Genomic DNA, 16662 nt, shown 5'->3' on the forward strand with positions numbered 1-16662 from the left:
AAAATCTTTTCTATATCTTCTCCTTGGTCTCTCGTTTGCATAAAATGGTTTTTCACTCGGATTGCAATCAATCATATCGTCAATAGAGAGCTGTGTAGTTATTTTAACACATGTGTGATTAGGGAGAACACAGGACAAAAAGGAAATGAAAGAAACTAAGTGTCATGTTCAGTTTTAATACCTCAAAGGTAGACGAGACATCAGCTTCTTTGCACATTATTGTTTTCTCACAAAGGCTCTGATGACCTGTGTCCCTCTCTAGTTTATTTGACAAGAATTTTGAGTTGTTAATATCGCTAGTCTTATTAACATTCCAATCTTGGAATCCAGAATTTCTTAGTCCACCGTTCACCACACCGTTTTCATTCATAAACCTTACTTTTTTCACAGAGTGATAATCATTAGGATTATCACTGTATGTAGTAGGGCTAAGAAAACCACCATTGTTGTTGAAACGCTCCACATAGTTTGGACGTTTTACTCTTTTTAGAATCGAACCTATAGAATATTTTAAAATCAAAGATTCTAGATATCAAACATATAACCAGTAACCTATAATTTACTTCAGAACATGATTTTAGGTAGCCATACCTGTAGAGCCGCTTTCAATTAGTATAGGCATCATGGAGTTTGCAACATTGTTTGCATCCTTTCTTGGCGTTTGTATAGTGTTCAGCGGATCTTCTCGATTCTGATTAATATTTTCTATGAACCAAAAATGTAAAGATTTTAAAAATCAAACCATATTGGAAAAAAAAGTCATAATGATGAACAAGTTTTAAGTAAGAACTGTTTGAGAGAATACCTTTATTATCCGCCATTGTTTGAATAAGTGTTCTCAAAGCTAATCGTCTTATAATAACTTCTTGTGTTTGAGAGAATACCTTCTTATGTTGTAATGCAATATTTAAAACAGGCGCTAATTCTAATTTTGAAATTCCCTTTACTGATTCTCGTGATTGACGTTTTTCGATTCTCAATCTGCAGATTCACTATCCTTGTAATAAAATTAATAAAATTTTGGACTTTCTTATGGTAGGTGTATTAAATGTCAATTATTACATTGTTACAGATCCTCTTTAAAAATAATGAGTCCATCGTATGCTTTCCTTGCATGTCAATAAATATACAAAATAATGTTACCAGTATGAATTTTCATTAATATACGAGTAATCCATACAGTAAACATATTAAAAAATTTTAGTTAAATGTACAGATTCCTGGAAAAAAAATTACAACTATAGTTCGGTAAACATAAAAAAAATTATAATTGAAAAAAAAACGAAGTAGAATATATGTATCCTTTTTTAAGCTCTTTTATAAAACTACATGGGAATTTAATTTTTTACATTTAAAATTCTAGAACATTTGTTACGTGTGATGTAAATTTTATTAATATCTTTTATTACTTTTTCCACAAACATTTTTTAGTTCATTTCACTATTTTAAGAATCTTACTCATGAATATAATATTATGATTATTTTTGAAAGGACCAATGTAAAATATTTTATTCAATAAATAAAACGAACATAACATACAATAAAAAAAGAACCGTTGAAATTTGTTGAAAACATAAGACAACCAGTAGATGTATCCGCATTCACTTTACAAAATTTGAATTAGCAATGCATGTAGACTGAAAAAATCAAGAAAAATTTAAATTAGGTCTTTTACCCAAAATTGATATAATTAGTAAAAAACCAATATTAAATAGAATAATGATGTGAATTCTTGAAAATTATAAAACTAAGAAAAAAAGTAACGTAAAAGAATTTCTTTTTATGAAAACTATGTTGCATGAGGATTAAGTACAAACCCTCTGTCTGAATCTGTTAATGGATTTTCAATTAAAATACATATTGACATGATATTTGGTTGATCAACTTTATTCACATTCGCAGCATAAGACTAACTAGGGGAATCTCTGACCTCTGGTCTCTATAATTATGTTAACTAGAATCCCTACAGAAAAATTTTACTTGTTTTACGTGAATTCGTTTGTCTAACTTAATTCTTATATGCTTTACAAATTAGTATCTAGATTTTTTTAATGTATAACACATTATTTTATACTCGCCGGTTTCCTCACCCATAAAAAATGCCTATTGTTAAGATAATGAATTTTTTCTTGAAAAAATGACAATAAAGCCTAATTTAATTTTCATAATTTATGAAAAAAAAAATGTTGTACTTGGAGTGCATGTAAACTTTTTTCAAAAAAAAATATGTTTACATTTTGGCGTGTTTTACATCTCCATACATTACAGACAATACTCTAAATCTGATGAAATAGAGCCAGACACTGACAGCTAATGTGAAACAAAAATATGCGTAAATCTCGAATACTCAATAACATGAAAAATTGTCAAAAAATCTCCACGACAATGCATGTAGATTCACTGGTATGTAAGACTAATTAGAAGTGAGACAAAAGACTTTTAGAGCATAAGAACATACTAGTAAATTTTGGAAGCATTTTACATAATAATAATATATTAATTGACTGCTATTTAATGTAATCTCGGTTTGACGACCAATAATGTGAAAAGTGTTCTAGAATCTTCTGCACAAACACGTTTGTTCCGTTAAGAACATAATAATCTAGGATCATCAAAATTTTCTACTAATACCGCCATAGAGTGAAATGATAAAGTTTGTTCGTCTAGAACAAATAGACTATTTCACTTAGAGCTATCGAATAGACATTCAACCATCCTGTTGAAATCATTGTTCAGATTCATAAAATTCATTGATAGTTCTTGAATATATTCTTTGCAACCCGGTCGACTGTTTAGTTCAATCAACTTCAAAACTAATTTCCTTTGTATCTCTTGATAAGAATGAAGTTGTCTATTTATTCCCTGCAAAAATAAACACACCAAAAGATTATACAAAGGTTCTAGGCTCAAAAACATCGCAATCGTTTATACACATCAAAAGATGCTATTATTCTAAATTAATATGTAATATTAGTTATCATAGTCTACAAACCTCGATGTCAATGGTTCGACCTTCTTCCATATCAGTGTATTCACAGACAAATTCTGTAGTTTTGTCACCAGCAAGCTTTTTTATATTTTCAGTCTGCATACAATCAGACGAGACTTACGAACTTTACATAGAGTATTCATATTTGTTGTGAAACATATAGAAGAGAACTCATTCAAAAAACTACATAAGAATTTTGAAGTTACCATATTTAAAAACATAATCAGATATCTTATCTTATAAAAATTGTATCTTCACCAAATTCCCTTTTACAGAATCTTATAGAAAAGTGTTGAGAATCTTAACCAAATACATAATCATAAAGTCATTTTTTTGGGGAAACAGATGTAAAAATCCATCATCCAAATCTTATATTAATTTCTTATCTTTATGCATATACTATACCGATTTGCCCACGTACTTTAATGAATCGAGGATCACTTTACAGAACTTGTTGTTCTACATTGAATATATTATCAATAAAATAGTGTACAAGACAACTGTAATTATAGAAATTTAAAATGCTAGGCTAAGCATTTACTATTATTCTACAAGAGGAAGCAATGTATTTTTAGGTCTTAAGATCGATAATAATTCTGACAAACCTCAATTTCTGGAATACTCTGTTTGCCCTTATCTGAACCCCCGGTTTTGGAATGCTTCTGCAAATTAAAAAAAATATACATATATTACGACTTTATAAAGATTGAAAACTAAACTAGAACATCAAAAAATTTGTCTTTTCCCATCACATAAAATATACGCTTTTGGCCCTTTTAGTTAACTGTTATTATGTATCACCTCAGGAAGCACATCTTGATTGGGATGAGTCGATCTCTCTCGCTTCCTCCCAGAGCACACTTGAGATATCTACGTTTGGGAGAAAAAATATCAGTTACAGATTCACAAGGCATGCACCAAAATTACATGTGAAAGACAACAAATATATTGTTATACTCTGATAAACAAAACAACAATATATTGTTATACTCTGATAAATAAAACAGAATTCATGCCTTTGCTCTCTGAATTATATCCCTATTGATCGATTTTGCGCTTAGAACTCCATTGTTCAACATCTCACACTGTATCATGAGACCTTCCAACTTCTTTAAACAATATTGGTTCCAGATTTCAAATCTTGGAATTTCAATATCAGTGAAAAATTTTTGTGCAATGCAGTTGTCAAGGAAGAAATACTGAAAGAACAATGTGGTAAAGTTTTTATCCATAGCAGCGGAACTAAAAAATGACACAAAAAGTTATGAATACAATAATAAGATTGTCTTACCAACAGGACAGGCAAAGGACCCGGATAAGATCGGATTTGTTTCCCATCTTCCAAAATAGCTGATGACTTAGGTAATTTACATAATAAAAATTTGCACCAGTTGTATTCGAAACACTTATCAAGATCACAGACGATGTCCAAAATGCGCTGTCGTACATATGAGTTATATGGACCTTCAAATATTATGCTTATCACTACTGCCAAGAAATTGAGCTTGAAATTACGATCAACTTCCTGTGATTCAGTGATTGCGTCAACCACTGAACTCACAGCCACCCTACGAAAATCAGTTGCCTCACCAAATTGTTTCCTCCACTCCTTCTTAAGAGTGTCATTCTCATAATATTCTATCTCTATCTTACCCCTAGGTAAACCCATTATCCGATTAACATCAGACTCAGTTAGTGTCAGTGTCTTGCCATCCACTAAAAGATTGTAGCTTTCTTTATCGAAATTGTTCACAAGACAATACCCCAGATGTGTAGGATAACTCAACAATTTGAAGTTCAACATACTACCGAACCCTGTACCAATAACCCATTTTGTTTGTTGTGAATTCAGTCCTTCTATTGCTTTTGTTAACAATGATGGACTAAGTTTAATTTCTAATTTTTTATGCGAAGATTTGTTTTCAATTTTCAGTACTGGTTTCACATTTGGTGTACCAGACTTGATTCCTTCTTCACTAGTGTTTTTCTTCCTCTTTTCGATTGTTGACACCAGCGAGTATTCTTTGACAATCCTTATATCAGATTGCCGAACATCAATAGCACCATCACATTCTGCTCCTGAGGTCATTTCTTTGAGGGAAAAAAAGGTATAACATATGAGTTTGGACGTTATATATAACAAATCGTATTAAACAGGAAAGAATACCAACCTGAGTTGCTGAATAAGCTTTTTATCAAGTATTTTATCTTGTCTTCTAAATTAGGATTGTCTAATTGCAATCTTGAGTCATCGGTACCTAAGTCAGAGGAAATTAATGAAGCATCATTAATTTAAAAACACATGAAAAAATCGAGAAACTCACCATATTTAGAAAAGATGTTTCTAAGATGTTCAGAAAAATTCTCCACTGCATCATCCGTGAACCAGTCCTTTTTTAGCTTTAATGCAAGGTAGAGATTAATGTTAATCATACCATTAAAGAACATAAACTAGAATTAACTTAGTTTGATTTAAGTTTTTCCTTACAAAGTTTGGATAGTCGTTCAGAGTACTGTATTTCTCCGGGCATGACTTTAGAAACGAAGTTGCATAAAACAGAACGAAGTACCCACAACACATTGTATATTTCTGTTTTGGGACCTTAATGAAAAAAGAAATTCCCAAACAATGTTAAGCTGACATACATCATATCATAAAATGACTATACTCAAATCAAAGAAACATACTTCTGGTTGCAACGTAGGTATTCTGTCACTAGTATTCTTAGCCAATCCTATGTTTTCATTTTCAAACAACGATTCCAGGAACCTGTATATATTCATTAGCAAATGCCAAAAAAAAAACGGGAATCCAGAACATTACAAATTTAATGTAATGTACTATTTAATTAATACATTCTCACCCATGGATAAAGCTTTCAACATTACTGGTAGGTGACCCCTTCAAGGAATCCAGCAAAACCATACAGGTGCCTTTTACTGTAGAGTCAACAATCCCTCCTGGATTGCATAGAATGAGCATAACCCAGTGGTCTCTGAGGAAAGTCCACCAAAAAATATTGAAATTATATATCTTGAACCGAAGAATTTAAAATTTACAGAATAGATTATACCAGAAAGCTCACCTTAGACAGATGGGGAAGAATATATATTTTTTTTCAAGAAAATTCTTTTTGGATACCGATTTCAGGAGTCTTTCTCTTTCCTGATTTTCGTGGTATTCTCTGAGTAGCAAGGGATCTATGTACATGCAATAGCCCTTTTTTGTGGTAGACAAAGTGGACCAGAGTATGCTGTAAAAAAGATGGAGTAAATCATAAAAAATCGAGAACAAATTGAATTTTCACAAATGAATGCAACAAAATAAGACAAGAAAACTTTGATTAAAATACCTGAAATACTTTGCAGCCTGTAAAACCCTTAATCTGTCTGGGTCTTTATACTCTACAAACAGAACATCAACTCAGACAAGCCCAACAACAATATAATAAGATGGTTTGTGGCTATATACGGACAAATCACAACATATAAAAATATACATATACTATACATTAAATCCGTATAACAGAACAAACTTAGAGTTTCTAAACCCAACAATAACTACTATTCTATATACTGTTTTATTAGAAAGATAAACTTGCATGCAATGAAAAGCTCAATATTCAATTACCTATTCTTGAAATTCTTAGACATGATCTTCTTCCTCCAGACATTGAATGAGAGATTCTTTCACCAGTACTATAGAGTTTTGCGAGAAAGCAGGGGTTCAAATTTAGCAAAATAGCTTTTGTTTGAGAAAAGGGTTCTTTTGTGTATGCAAGACTTAGAGTTAAAGAATGTTACTTACAGCTAATGGAAAAACACTACTGTATGGAAAGTTGGACTGTGTATATAATTTGATCACTCTCAATTGACTAATTGACACAAAAAAATTGAAAAAAATACAACCTTTTACCTGGAATCGTGTGTCCAACTTTTGTCCAAATTCATAACATATTATTTCTATTTCCAATGTCATCTTTAAAGAATTTTTTAACTTTTTAAAGACAAACATTTTTGCTTCCATTATTTTTTATTTTTCCATTATTATTTTTGCTTTCATTTTTCTTCATCACTATAATAAAAGTCTTTTTATATGATTTACGTATATAATTTTTTTTGTATATGATTGTCTCAGCTGAATAAATGGAATTCTAAATTGATTTTTTCCCGTATTCTCCTTTTTTATAACACGGTATTCACCCTGGTGCATATTATAACTCAGATGGACTTTTTGCAGATGTCATTTGACTACCAATATATATATTTTTTTAACACTCTCTTTTGTTCTGGAGTACAATATGGGATATGTATATAGTTATTTAAAAAGAAATTATAAAAAAGTTAATTTTAAAAATATGGACAAAAAATCTATATTGAGTGTAAAAGGCCAAAGTGAGTACTTAAAATAAGCTAAGCAAAGGACTAGACACAAATATACAGTACATATATTTATTCAATTGAGTATTTATTCTAATCTTTATTAGTCTAGTTGAGAGACTCTTTAACAGAGTTCATAATACAATATTTAAAAAAAAATTATGGTTTTATAAGTACAAAAGAATCTTTTACAAATTTTATAATATTGTAAGAATTATAGAGTCCCGCTTGAAAATAAACACATTTCACATGAATCAGGAAAAAATGGAGATTAATGTTCAGGGACCAGTAATTGTTGTTTGTTGGTCTTCAAGCGTGCAGAATTATCGGAAATTGATATGCAACTATAGGGCTATAGGGTCATATATTGTTTTTAAAAATGGCATATGAATTGTTACATCAAACGTAAAAGAGGCGAGACATGTGAAGTTCCAGAGGGGAGTAGTTTTACCTTACGCAATAACAAAAGCAACTGACCACTGTCGCAGTTAATAGGCCATTAATTACGCCTTTAACAGATTACATTTATTGATGCGTAACTGATATATATCTGTATAAATTAATGAGAATTTAAGTTCCAAAGCCCAACTAACTCACAGGACTTTTGCCTGTCAGAAAAACTTAAATAATTTTTAAAATGAGTAAAGCACCTGAAAAGAAACTTAGGAAAAAAATTATTTTAAATTAATATAACGCTTTAGAGAATCTCTTTAACTCTATATTAATAGAATCCAAAAAAAGTTAGCAAACCTCCTAATAGAATCCAAAATAAATTACTCATAACTTATTAAAACACTTATAAGAATCTCATAAAAAAAATTAGGAAAAACATTATTTTGAAGTTATTAGAGTATTTAAGAGAATCTTATAAAAATCTTAAATAATCTTAAATCAGTGAAATACTTAAGAGAGTTTTAGGAAAATGAAATATGTTTAAATTGGTAAAACACATAAAGGAATATCAGGAAAAAAACTTAATATATTTAGAGTGAGTAAAACACCTGAAAAATTATCGGAATATTTTAATTTAAATTAACAGAGCACTTAAGAGAATCTTAGGAATTGTTTTTTTTTTAAATTGTGTAAAACACATAAGAGAATCTTATAAAAACACATATATTCCCTTTTTATTAGTAAAAACACTTAAAAGAATATCAGAAAAATCTTAAAAAATTTATTTAAATTTATTAGAGCCCTTAAGAGAATCCCAACAAAAAATAATAATTTTATAATAGAAAAAGACTAAGAAGAATCTTTTGGCATAATATTTTGAATATTTTTCATATTTTTTATAAGATCACTTAAGAAAATCTCAGAAAAAATATTAAGATTCCAGCTTTGGATTTGGTATGCTTAAGATAATCAGATGGAAAAAATTGCACAAGTTGTGCTGGCACAATGAAGAAACAAATGTTTTATATTTTCTTACGAGAGAGCCTATAATGTAGAATCCTCTGTCCCACACCCCTGTATTAGATAAAACCAGGGAACATCATCAAATATATCATGTAGAAATATGGTAACTTGTTCTATTTAGGGATATACCTATATACATTCCAATTATCATAAGCACTTTCTTGAGACTTCTTTTGAATATAATAAAAAGTACATGTCGAGCTGTGAACATCCCTGCTTTATACATGTCGAGTTGCGTCGATGTCCTGAAAATTGTAATCATAATAAACAACCGTTCCTACTTGACATCCTGGTATGATAATTCCAAACGGTCATGATTATACTCTTCTTAGGTACCAAAACAGAAGGATGCGCTCAGTTGCGGTTATTTCGTTTTGCTATACGCTATATTATTTCTACAATCATGCCCAGATACCTTCAGTGCAACAAAAGGGTATCCCTACTTTGTAAGTTTGAATATAATAGAGATTTAAATATGTAGTTTTTTTTGTTTTATCCAGCCTAAATTTTGATATGTAATCTCTTATCCAGATTAAAAAAAGTTGGTTTTCAGATGACACAATAGAAAGTTTCCGTGATCCGTTGAAAAAGCTGTTTTCAGAGCTTGTTGTTAACGTACCACTCGTGCCAGGAAATAATCCTACCCTGGAGAACAAGATTACAACTTTGATAAGATCATATTGGTCTTCTCTGGGTAATTTGTGTTGAATGTGATCATATATTATATAAATAATACGAAATATATGTCATAATTTGTTTTTGATCTAATAAAACACATGAAAATCAGGTACAGGTCGTAGATTTGCTGATAATGGTGAAAAACATAATTCATGTGGTGTGGAGGAGATAACAAAGGTATGGAGTTTACTTTATAATTATTTATGTTGTCTTTCTTTTTATCTTATTATTTTATTTGATATACAGATGCCTAATAATTGTAAACGAAGTCGTGCTATTAGTAAGGAGATTGGAGAGTCGATTAAAATTTCGAAAGAATCTATGGAAAGGCAGAAAATTTTACGCGGGTCCCTCGAAGATTGTGAATTTCCGAAATCCACAGAATTCAAGGTATTTTTCTATTTATGCAGCAGATGGCTGAACTAGTTACAGTTTCTTAGTGTTTACTCAAAATTATTTCATCAATGCACCTTTGGATTGTTTTTACCATTTTATATTGTCTAGTGTTATAGAAATATTTTTGATGTAAGATTCCATATTCTATTCTGAATCTTGGATATTTATGTTATTCTTTCAAGTTTATTTTAAGTTGTAAGATCACTTAAGAGAATCCCAGACAATCTTAAGATTTATGAGATTCTTTTAAGTGTGTTAATGAACTAAATTAATAAATTAGTACAACCCCTAAGAGATTCGCGGAAAAAAAATTGGAGATGAGAGCTCCTAAGAGAATCCCAGAAAGTCTTAGGATTTTCTAAGGTTCTTTTAAGTGTTTTACTAATTTAAATTTAAGTATTGTGTGTAAAGTTATGACTGGTCCTTCAAAAAACATAATAATTTACTCATGTAACAACTTAAGAGAATCCAAGACAATCTTAAGATTTTCTGAGATTCTTTTAAGTGTGTTACTGAAATAAATTATTAAATTAGTACAACCCTTAAGAGATTCGTGGGAAAAAATTGGAGATGAGAGCTCCTAAGAGAATCTCAAAACTTCTTAAATAAATTTAATCTAGTAAAACACTTAAGAGAATCTTGGAAAAGAATCTTTAAGAATTATGAGGTTCATTTAAGTTTATTTTAAGTTATAACATCACTTAAGAGAATCCCAGTAAGACTTAAGATCTTCTAAGGTTCTTTAAAGTGTTTTACTAATTTAGATTTAAGTATTGTGTGTAAACTTATGTTGCATGACTGGTTTTGGAATACTACTGAATTTACTTCTGACTGGTGGAGATTGGAGATGGAATTAGACTGTTCGTTGGTGTTCCATTTAAAAGTTGATATCAGTGTCTACCACCAAATATCAAGTGTAACATATGAAGTAGATATCTTCAGATGGTCCCCTGTATTGGATTAATTTCGGTGGTGTTCCGAAGAAAGATCAAGTATACTTCTCAGTTGTTTTCCTGAATGTGAGAGAATTGCACTAGGGGTATGAACTTATATAATAATCCTAACTTGGAGAATAAGATTACAACTTTGATAAAATCATATTGTTCTCCTTTGGGTAATTTATGCTCAATGTGATCATATCTTATGATTTTTATTTGATATACAGATGCCTAATAATTATAAACAAAGTGGGGCCATTATTAAGGAGAATGGAGAGTCGATTAACATTTCGAAAGAATCTAAGGAAAGTCAGAAAGTTCTACGCGGTTCCCTCGAAGAGTGTGAATTTCCGAATTCCACAGAATTCAAGGTATTTTCTATTTATTCCACAGATGGCTGAACTAGTTACAGTTTCTTAATGTTTTCTCAAAATCAATACATTAATGCATCTTTGGATTTTTTTACGATTTTAATATTGTTTAGTGTTATACAAATATTTATGAGGTAAGATTCCATATTCTATTCTAAACCAGATTCCTTAATTTGATTCTTCTACAGGAACTTCGTAAAGATCTAGACTACTATCAGTATCTCCAACGTCAATTGGTTGTACACGTCGTTGCAGCGTCTAAAAACAAAGAAACAAAAGAAACAAATAGTCCAGCGCAACATTTCATGAAAAGGTTCATCCAAATGAACCAGGACTACAACAACATCATTGGTTTTCTTGTAGACAAAAACAAGTAGATTTTTAAGGGGTTTGTTATTTTTATTTGACTGAAGTTTTAACGCTGTTAAGAATTTGACAAACACACTTTTCCGCAGTGGATTGTATGTTATTTAAAATTATAAGATTTTTATGGATTTTTATCTCTAATGGTTTGTTATTTCCTTCATATATTCCGATATCAACATAATAATATTAATGTAACATATGTTACCTACGATCATTTTTGAACCTCAGATCTTTGGTATTATAATTATTTGAAATTTTAAGACATGCCATTGCTTAAAAAAATTTTAATAGTGTGTTCTGACAGAAAACAGAGAAACAACTTTTGGTTTCTCTGTTAAAGAGAAACATAAAACTAATAAAGAGAAACATAAAACTAATAAAAATTTTGAGGTATGTTATAGTTTAAACACTTAAATAGAATGGATGAAAGGTATAGGTTAAACTCCAATGTATTTTAAAAGACAAATGGACATGTTTTGTGTATTCTGAACAAAAAAACAGGAATACTAGGTGGACATTTCCATCTGTTCCTTTTTCTTCTTTTCTGGGCAATTTCTAGAATCATGGAATGCCATAGCATTGCAGAACTGACATTGCCTAGCAATTCTTTTTTTACCTCCAAGTGTTTTTTCAACCGGATTAACAAGCCTTTTCCGAGATCCCTTGTTGTTACTTTGATTTGGAGGTAGAACCGTAACCTCTTGCACAATCTTAGAACCCATTAAGTTCTCAACATATTCTTGATCAAGACGCTTACCAGAACCTCCTAAAGATATTTTAATCTCATCAGAGAACACCTTAAGTTTTTCGTATAGGAGATTAATTTTACCTACATCATTAGAGGCTTCGCTCACGCAACTTTGGAATAAAAACCAACATTCCTGGACCTTCTTCCTGCGAGAGTCATCACCGGATACAGGGTCTGGAATCTCTCCAAGTTCTAGTGTTGAAAACCTATCGACTGCTTTCTTCAGCCATCTATTTATGACATATTGTCTAGGAATGATATTAATACCGTTGATTCCTAAACAGAAAAATGCATGTCTACATAAGTAACCAACACGTATGAACAGCTTGCAAGAGCAGCTTATATCGTGCGTTTCCAAGTCAAGAGACACCTATCAGGCAAAGTCAAAATTTTTTTATCATAATATAAAACTTAAAAAATGTAAAAACTAGATTTTAAGGGTATGTTATACCTCAAATTTGTTCAAGTGATCATCTGGGTCCTTTATCACAATTGTCTTCAGCCTATCGACACTTTTCCATTCAAGAATAGTGAAATCTCCACTGCAACCTACTATCTCCTCTTGTATCTTGTAAAACATAACTCGTGTATATTGTTCTGCAGCATCTTTCTCAATTCCCTTGTTGGATATAGTTCTTGGAATTGTATTATCATAGTGAGTCATTTTTTTGTATTGCGTTCTCTGTCTTGCAATTGCACTATCGTAGCATATGTAAAATTCAGATAGTGTATCTCCTCTTTGCACAAAGTGGTTAAAGAAGAAATTTGAACTTTCCGATCTAGATGTTGTTCTTAACAGTCCCAACATTGGCTCATCATTGAAGTACGCTGGAATCCATGATTTTCTTATATCATATAATTCTGATAACCATTTGTTCCCAGATAGATCAAAATCTGTTATTACTTCTTTCCACCCTTCTTCAAACTCTAATGGTGATTTATGATTGCACCATACAAATTTGTTTAATCTCTCCATAAAAGGAGATTCTGAACAGAACAGAGAACCTAACTGCATAAGGAATATAAGAAAAATATAATCAAAAAATTACATAACTAAATAGCTCTAATAGATCTAGAATAAAACTATGTTTTATTAAATTATATACAAATACCTTTGACGGGAACTTTTTCATGATATGCCACATGCAGAGTCTGTGTTTTACAAGTGGAAATACAGATTCTATCGCAACTTTCATAGCTGGACATTGGTCAGTGATAATACACTTTGGCTCACGTATAAAAATTGTCTTCATCGAGTTGCATAGCCACTTGAAACTATCAGAAGATTCACTCTCAAGCAACGCTCCTGCAAATGTAACACTTTTCCAGTGGTTGTCTATACCAATCAATGGAACAAAGACCATTCCATACCTATAAGATCACAATTCTTGAGAATACGTAAGAATCTTATATACAAGCTCAAACTATAAAAGAGAAAATGTATATTTTTTTCCTTACTTGTTGGTCCTGTAAGTTGCATCAAAACATACTACGTCTCCAAACACTTCGTAACATTTCCTGTTGATATTGTCGGCCCAGAATAAACGAGTTAAGTGGTTGCTTGAATCAGTTTCGTACAGGAATCTGAATTCTGTGTCAGAGCTCCCTTGAATATCCCTGAATTTCTGTATAATCATATCCGCATCGTGTTTACCAATTTGTTTTTTAACATCCCTCGAAAAGTTCTTGAAATCAACTGCAGTAGCGCCTACATTTTCAGAGGATCCAGTTATTGCTGAAACTAAACCATATGCTCGAGTGGCTCCAATGTTCATCTTAGCTGCATCGAAAATAAAATGCTTATGGAAATCTGTGAGATTCCTGTTGCAACGCAAAAACATTTGTCCATCATTGTCTGCTAATTCATGGTTGTGTTCCTCAACAAATTTTCTTAGCTCAAACCCGCCATCAGCTGCCCTATTCACACGTATCAAGGCTGGGCAACAACATTTTATTGATACAGTTTTTCGGATTCTGTGTTTGTAACCTTCAAACCCATCCTCAGACCTTGATGTTTTTGTATCAGATGAGCCGGACCTAGAGCAAATAAAATATTTCAGTGATGTCTGTCCAGATATATCACTTTTTTCTTGAGCTTTTCTTATATCAAAACCACAAACTCTTCCGTATTCCTTATAAAAATCATAAGCCGCTTGTAAATCTTTGAATTTCTGATTCAAAGCCGGTTTCTTCTCAACTACACATGTGGGAATGTTCTTGATAATTACTTTTGCTTGTTGATAATTGGTTCCACTGCTACTATCCATACCTGTATAAAATCGAGAGAGAGAAGTGAAAAAAACCTTTTTATGCCGTTTTTGAAAATGATCATACTATGTATTTCTTCTGCTGATCTTCTATTCCGAAGCGAATTCTACAAATTATACTATCAACATTACTAACCTTGAGTGACGTCAAGTTGTTCATCTTCCATGGCTGTTATGCTTGTAACTGAAGCTATTAAAAAGTTGTTCGTAAGGATGTAACGTGCTGTTCTTATTACGTCTATATGTCTGTATATGTCTGATTGAAGATAGAAATTATTAACAAAAATAGAAAATCTATCTAAATATGGAATCAATCTCTGATTGATTATGTGAAATTCTGTATTCCTAAACTACCCTTTATTAACTAGATTTCATTGCTATTTTTATAAATCACTGATTAGATAATGATTATAAGATCAACGGTAGATAGACGGGTTCCTCAGTTTTCTTGATAAGCTGGGTTTTCTTAGGATCTTCCCCCTATATATATATATAAATATATATAAATTCAAGATGTCTTGTATTAACTATGTTTAGTAACACCTGTTCTAAATATTGTATTGTTAGGATGATATGATGACTCCAAGGGAAACTTATACAGCTGAGGAAATGTCAGATAAGAAAATTATGAAATGTGTACTTGGTCGTCATTTAGTATACTTACGAGGATGGGTCCACATGATATTTTACCTACCAAGATATGTGTGTTTAGGTAAAGATTCATTATCCACCAACTTTTACTTAACTTTCACTTACCAATCTCTACCAATATTTGATTAGTAAGGAAAACTGTTTAACTAAATATTTTATACTTTTACCCACACTTCAAATTAGTTAGTAAAAGTCATATTTCTTGTAGTGTTGCTTATCAAAATAATTTTGAGATCTCTTAGTTAAAATATCTTGTTGTCATTCAAATAATACCAAATATACATATCTTCTAAATATTTATCATTTGAAGGACACATTTTGTTAACTATAATTTTAGCTATCCAAATTTGGTATTCTGTATTTATTGATTGCAAATTTATTAGCTGAATACATACACCTTACCTCCGCCCCACTTTTTTATGTCTTACCATATATATATAATTTGAAATAATAATAAAATATTATTTTTGACATATAGCTAAGCACTATGACGAATACAACGCTTGCAATACTGCACTTATAAAACCGTCACATGCAATATCACAGTTCATAACCCAATATAATTTCTGCAGCTCCGTCTATAATTCTTAACGTTGTTAACAAACAAAAGGGTATTTGTGTAATTTTACTTCTATAACGGCTCTTTTCTGCTTCGTTTTGCTATTTAACGAAGCTGCAAACCCCCCAATCATTCGACAGCTTGACGCAATCCTAATTTTCCAGCAGTTGTCTCATATGCTAGCTGAAAAATCAGTGTTGCGTGAGGTTGTAGAAGGATTTGATGAGTTGCAGATTCGTTAAATAGTAAAAAAAAAGCACAAAAGAGTCGTTACATATGTGAAATTACACAAATACCCCTTTGTCGGTTAACAACGTCAGGAATTCTAGATGTGACTGCATAAACTTTGTCGAGTTATGAACTGTGATTTTGCATTTGGTAGTTTTAGAAGTGTAGTATTATAAGTGATGTCTCGTTTAAAATGCAGGTACACATAATGCACTTTACTCATTATTTATTTATCTTATTTTAACTAATCATTGTAACTAATATCTTCGAAGATACTCTAACCATGTAATATTCCTCATTCTTCTTGCATTTTCACAATCACATGTCCATTGGGGACTTCATTTGCTTCACCCAAGAATACTCCTCATTCTTCCTGCATCTTTACAATCACATGTCCACTCGGGACTTTATTTGCTTCACCCAAGAACCGACTTCCATTTTTTCATTAAAGTATTTCCGTTCGAGGTTATTACTCTCCATCTCGTTCATTTATATATATGTATATTTTTTATTATTCAATACGTATTTTAATATTTTTATGATGTACATATTTTTTATAATTAATTTCTTAAGTTTTATTTTCTAAATAAAAATTTAAACATTAAATCTTTGTTCATGAAAAAATATCAAAAATAAGTTATTAGAACTATATTTTACAGGAGTATTAAAGTGTTT

The 16662-nt window shown here is 31.0% G+C and overlaps 2 protein-coding genes across 3 annotated transcripts; one reads left to right on the forward strand and one right to left on the reverse strand.

Annotated features, from left to right (window-relative positions):
- The first annotated feature begins 8690 nt into the window (after positions 1–8690).
- Positions 8691–11675, forward strand: LOC135148048 (uncharacterized). Of its 2 annotated transcripts, none has more exons than XM_064082236.1 (6): positions 8691–9231; positions 9317–9479; positions 9573–9640; positions 9710–9853; positions 11025–11168; positions 11357–11675. In XM_064082236.1, the coding sequence occupies exons 4-6, from the start codon at positions 9710–9712 to the stop codon at positions 11543–11545; spliced, it is 477 nt and encodes a 158-aa protein (XP_063938306.1). In that variant the 5' UTR covers positions 8691–9231; positions 9317–9479; positions 9573–9640; the 3' UTR covers positions 11546–11675. The 2 variants fall into 2 exon arrangements, with proteins under 2 accessions (XP_063938306.1, XP_063938307.1); XM_064082237.1 differs by having other exon boundaries at positions 9579–9640.
- Positions 11676–12040: 365 nt separating this feature from the next.
- LOC108194599 (protein FAR1-RELATED SEQUENCE 5-like) lies at positions 12041–14716 on the reverse strand. Its single transcript, XM_017361558.2, has 5 exons — positions 14686–14716; positions 13741–14551; positions 13395–13653; positions 12734–13291; positions 12041–12652 (listed from the first exon to the last, which is right to left on the reverse strand). Exons 1-5 carry the CDS (start codon positions 14714–14716, stop codon positions 12041–12043), a joined length of 2271 nt encoding a protein of 756 aa, XP_017217047.2.
- Positions 14717–16662: the final 1946 nt, after the last annotated feature.

Source organism: Daucus carota, chromosome 7, assembly GCF_001625215.2.
Source record: "Daucus carota subsp. sativus chromosome 7, DH1 v3.0, whole genome shotgun sequence".
In the NCBI taxonomy this organism is placed as follows: Eukaryota; Viridiplantae; Streptophyta; class Magnoliopsida; order Apiales; family Apiaceae; genus Daucus; species Daucus carota.

What these genes read in the sequence shown, in the direction of transcription:
- LOC135148048 (XM_064082236.1), top strand. Translation starts at nt 9,710, where the DNA reads ATGCCTAATAATTGTAAACGAAGTCGTGCTATTAGTAAGGAGATTGGA. An exon ending in CGAAATCCACAGAATTCAAG is followed by an intron (nt 9,854 to 11,024) that starts GTATTTTTCTAT and finishes TTTGATATACAG; the next exon opens with ATGCCTAATAATTATAAACA. An exon ending in CGAATTCCACAGAATTCAAG is followed by an intron (nt 11,169 to 11,356) that starts GTATTTTCTATT and finishes ATTCTTCTACAG; the next exon opens with GAACTTCGTAAAGATCTAGA.
- LOC108194599 (XM_017361558.2), bottom strand. Translation starts at nt 14,716, where the DNA reads ATGGAAGATGAACAACTTGACGTCACTCAAG. An exon ending in GCAACTTACAGGACCAACAA is followed by an intron (nt 13,654 to 13,740) that starts GTAAGGAAAAAA and finishes GTGATCTTATAG; the next exon opens with GTATGGAATGGTCTTTGTTC. An exon ending in TGAAAAAGTTCCCGTCAAAG is followed by an intron (nt 13,292 to 13,394) that starts GTATTTGTATAT and finishes TTCCTTATGCAG; the next exon opens with TTAGGTTCTCTGTTCTGTTC.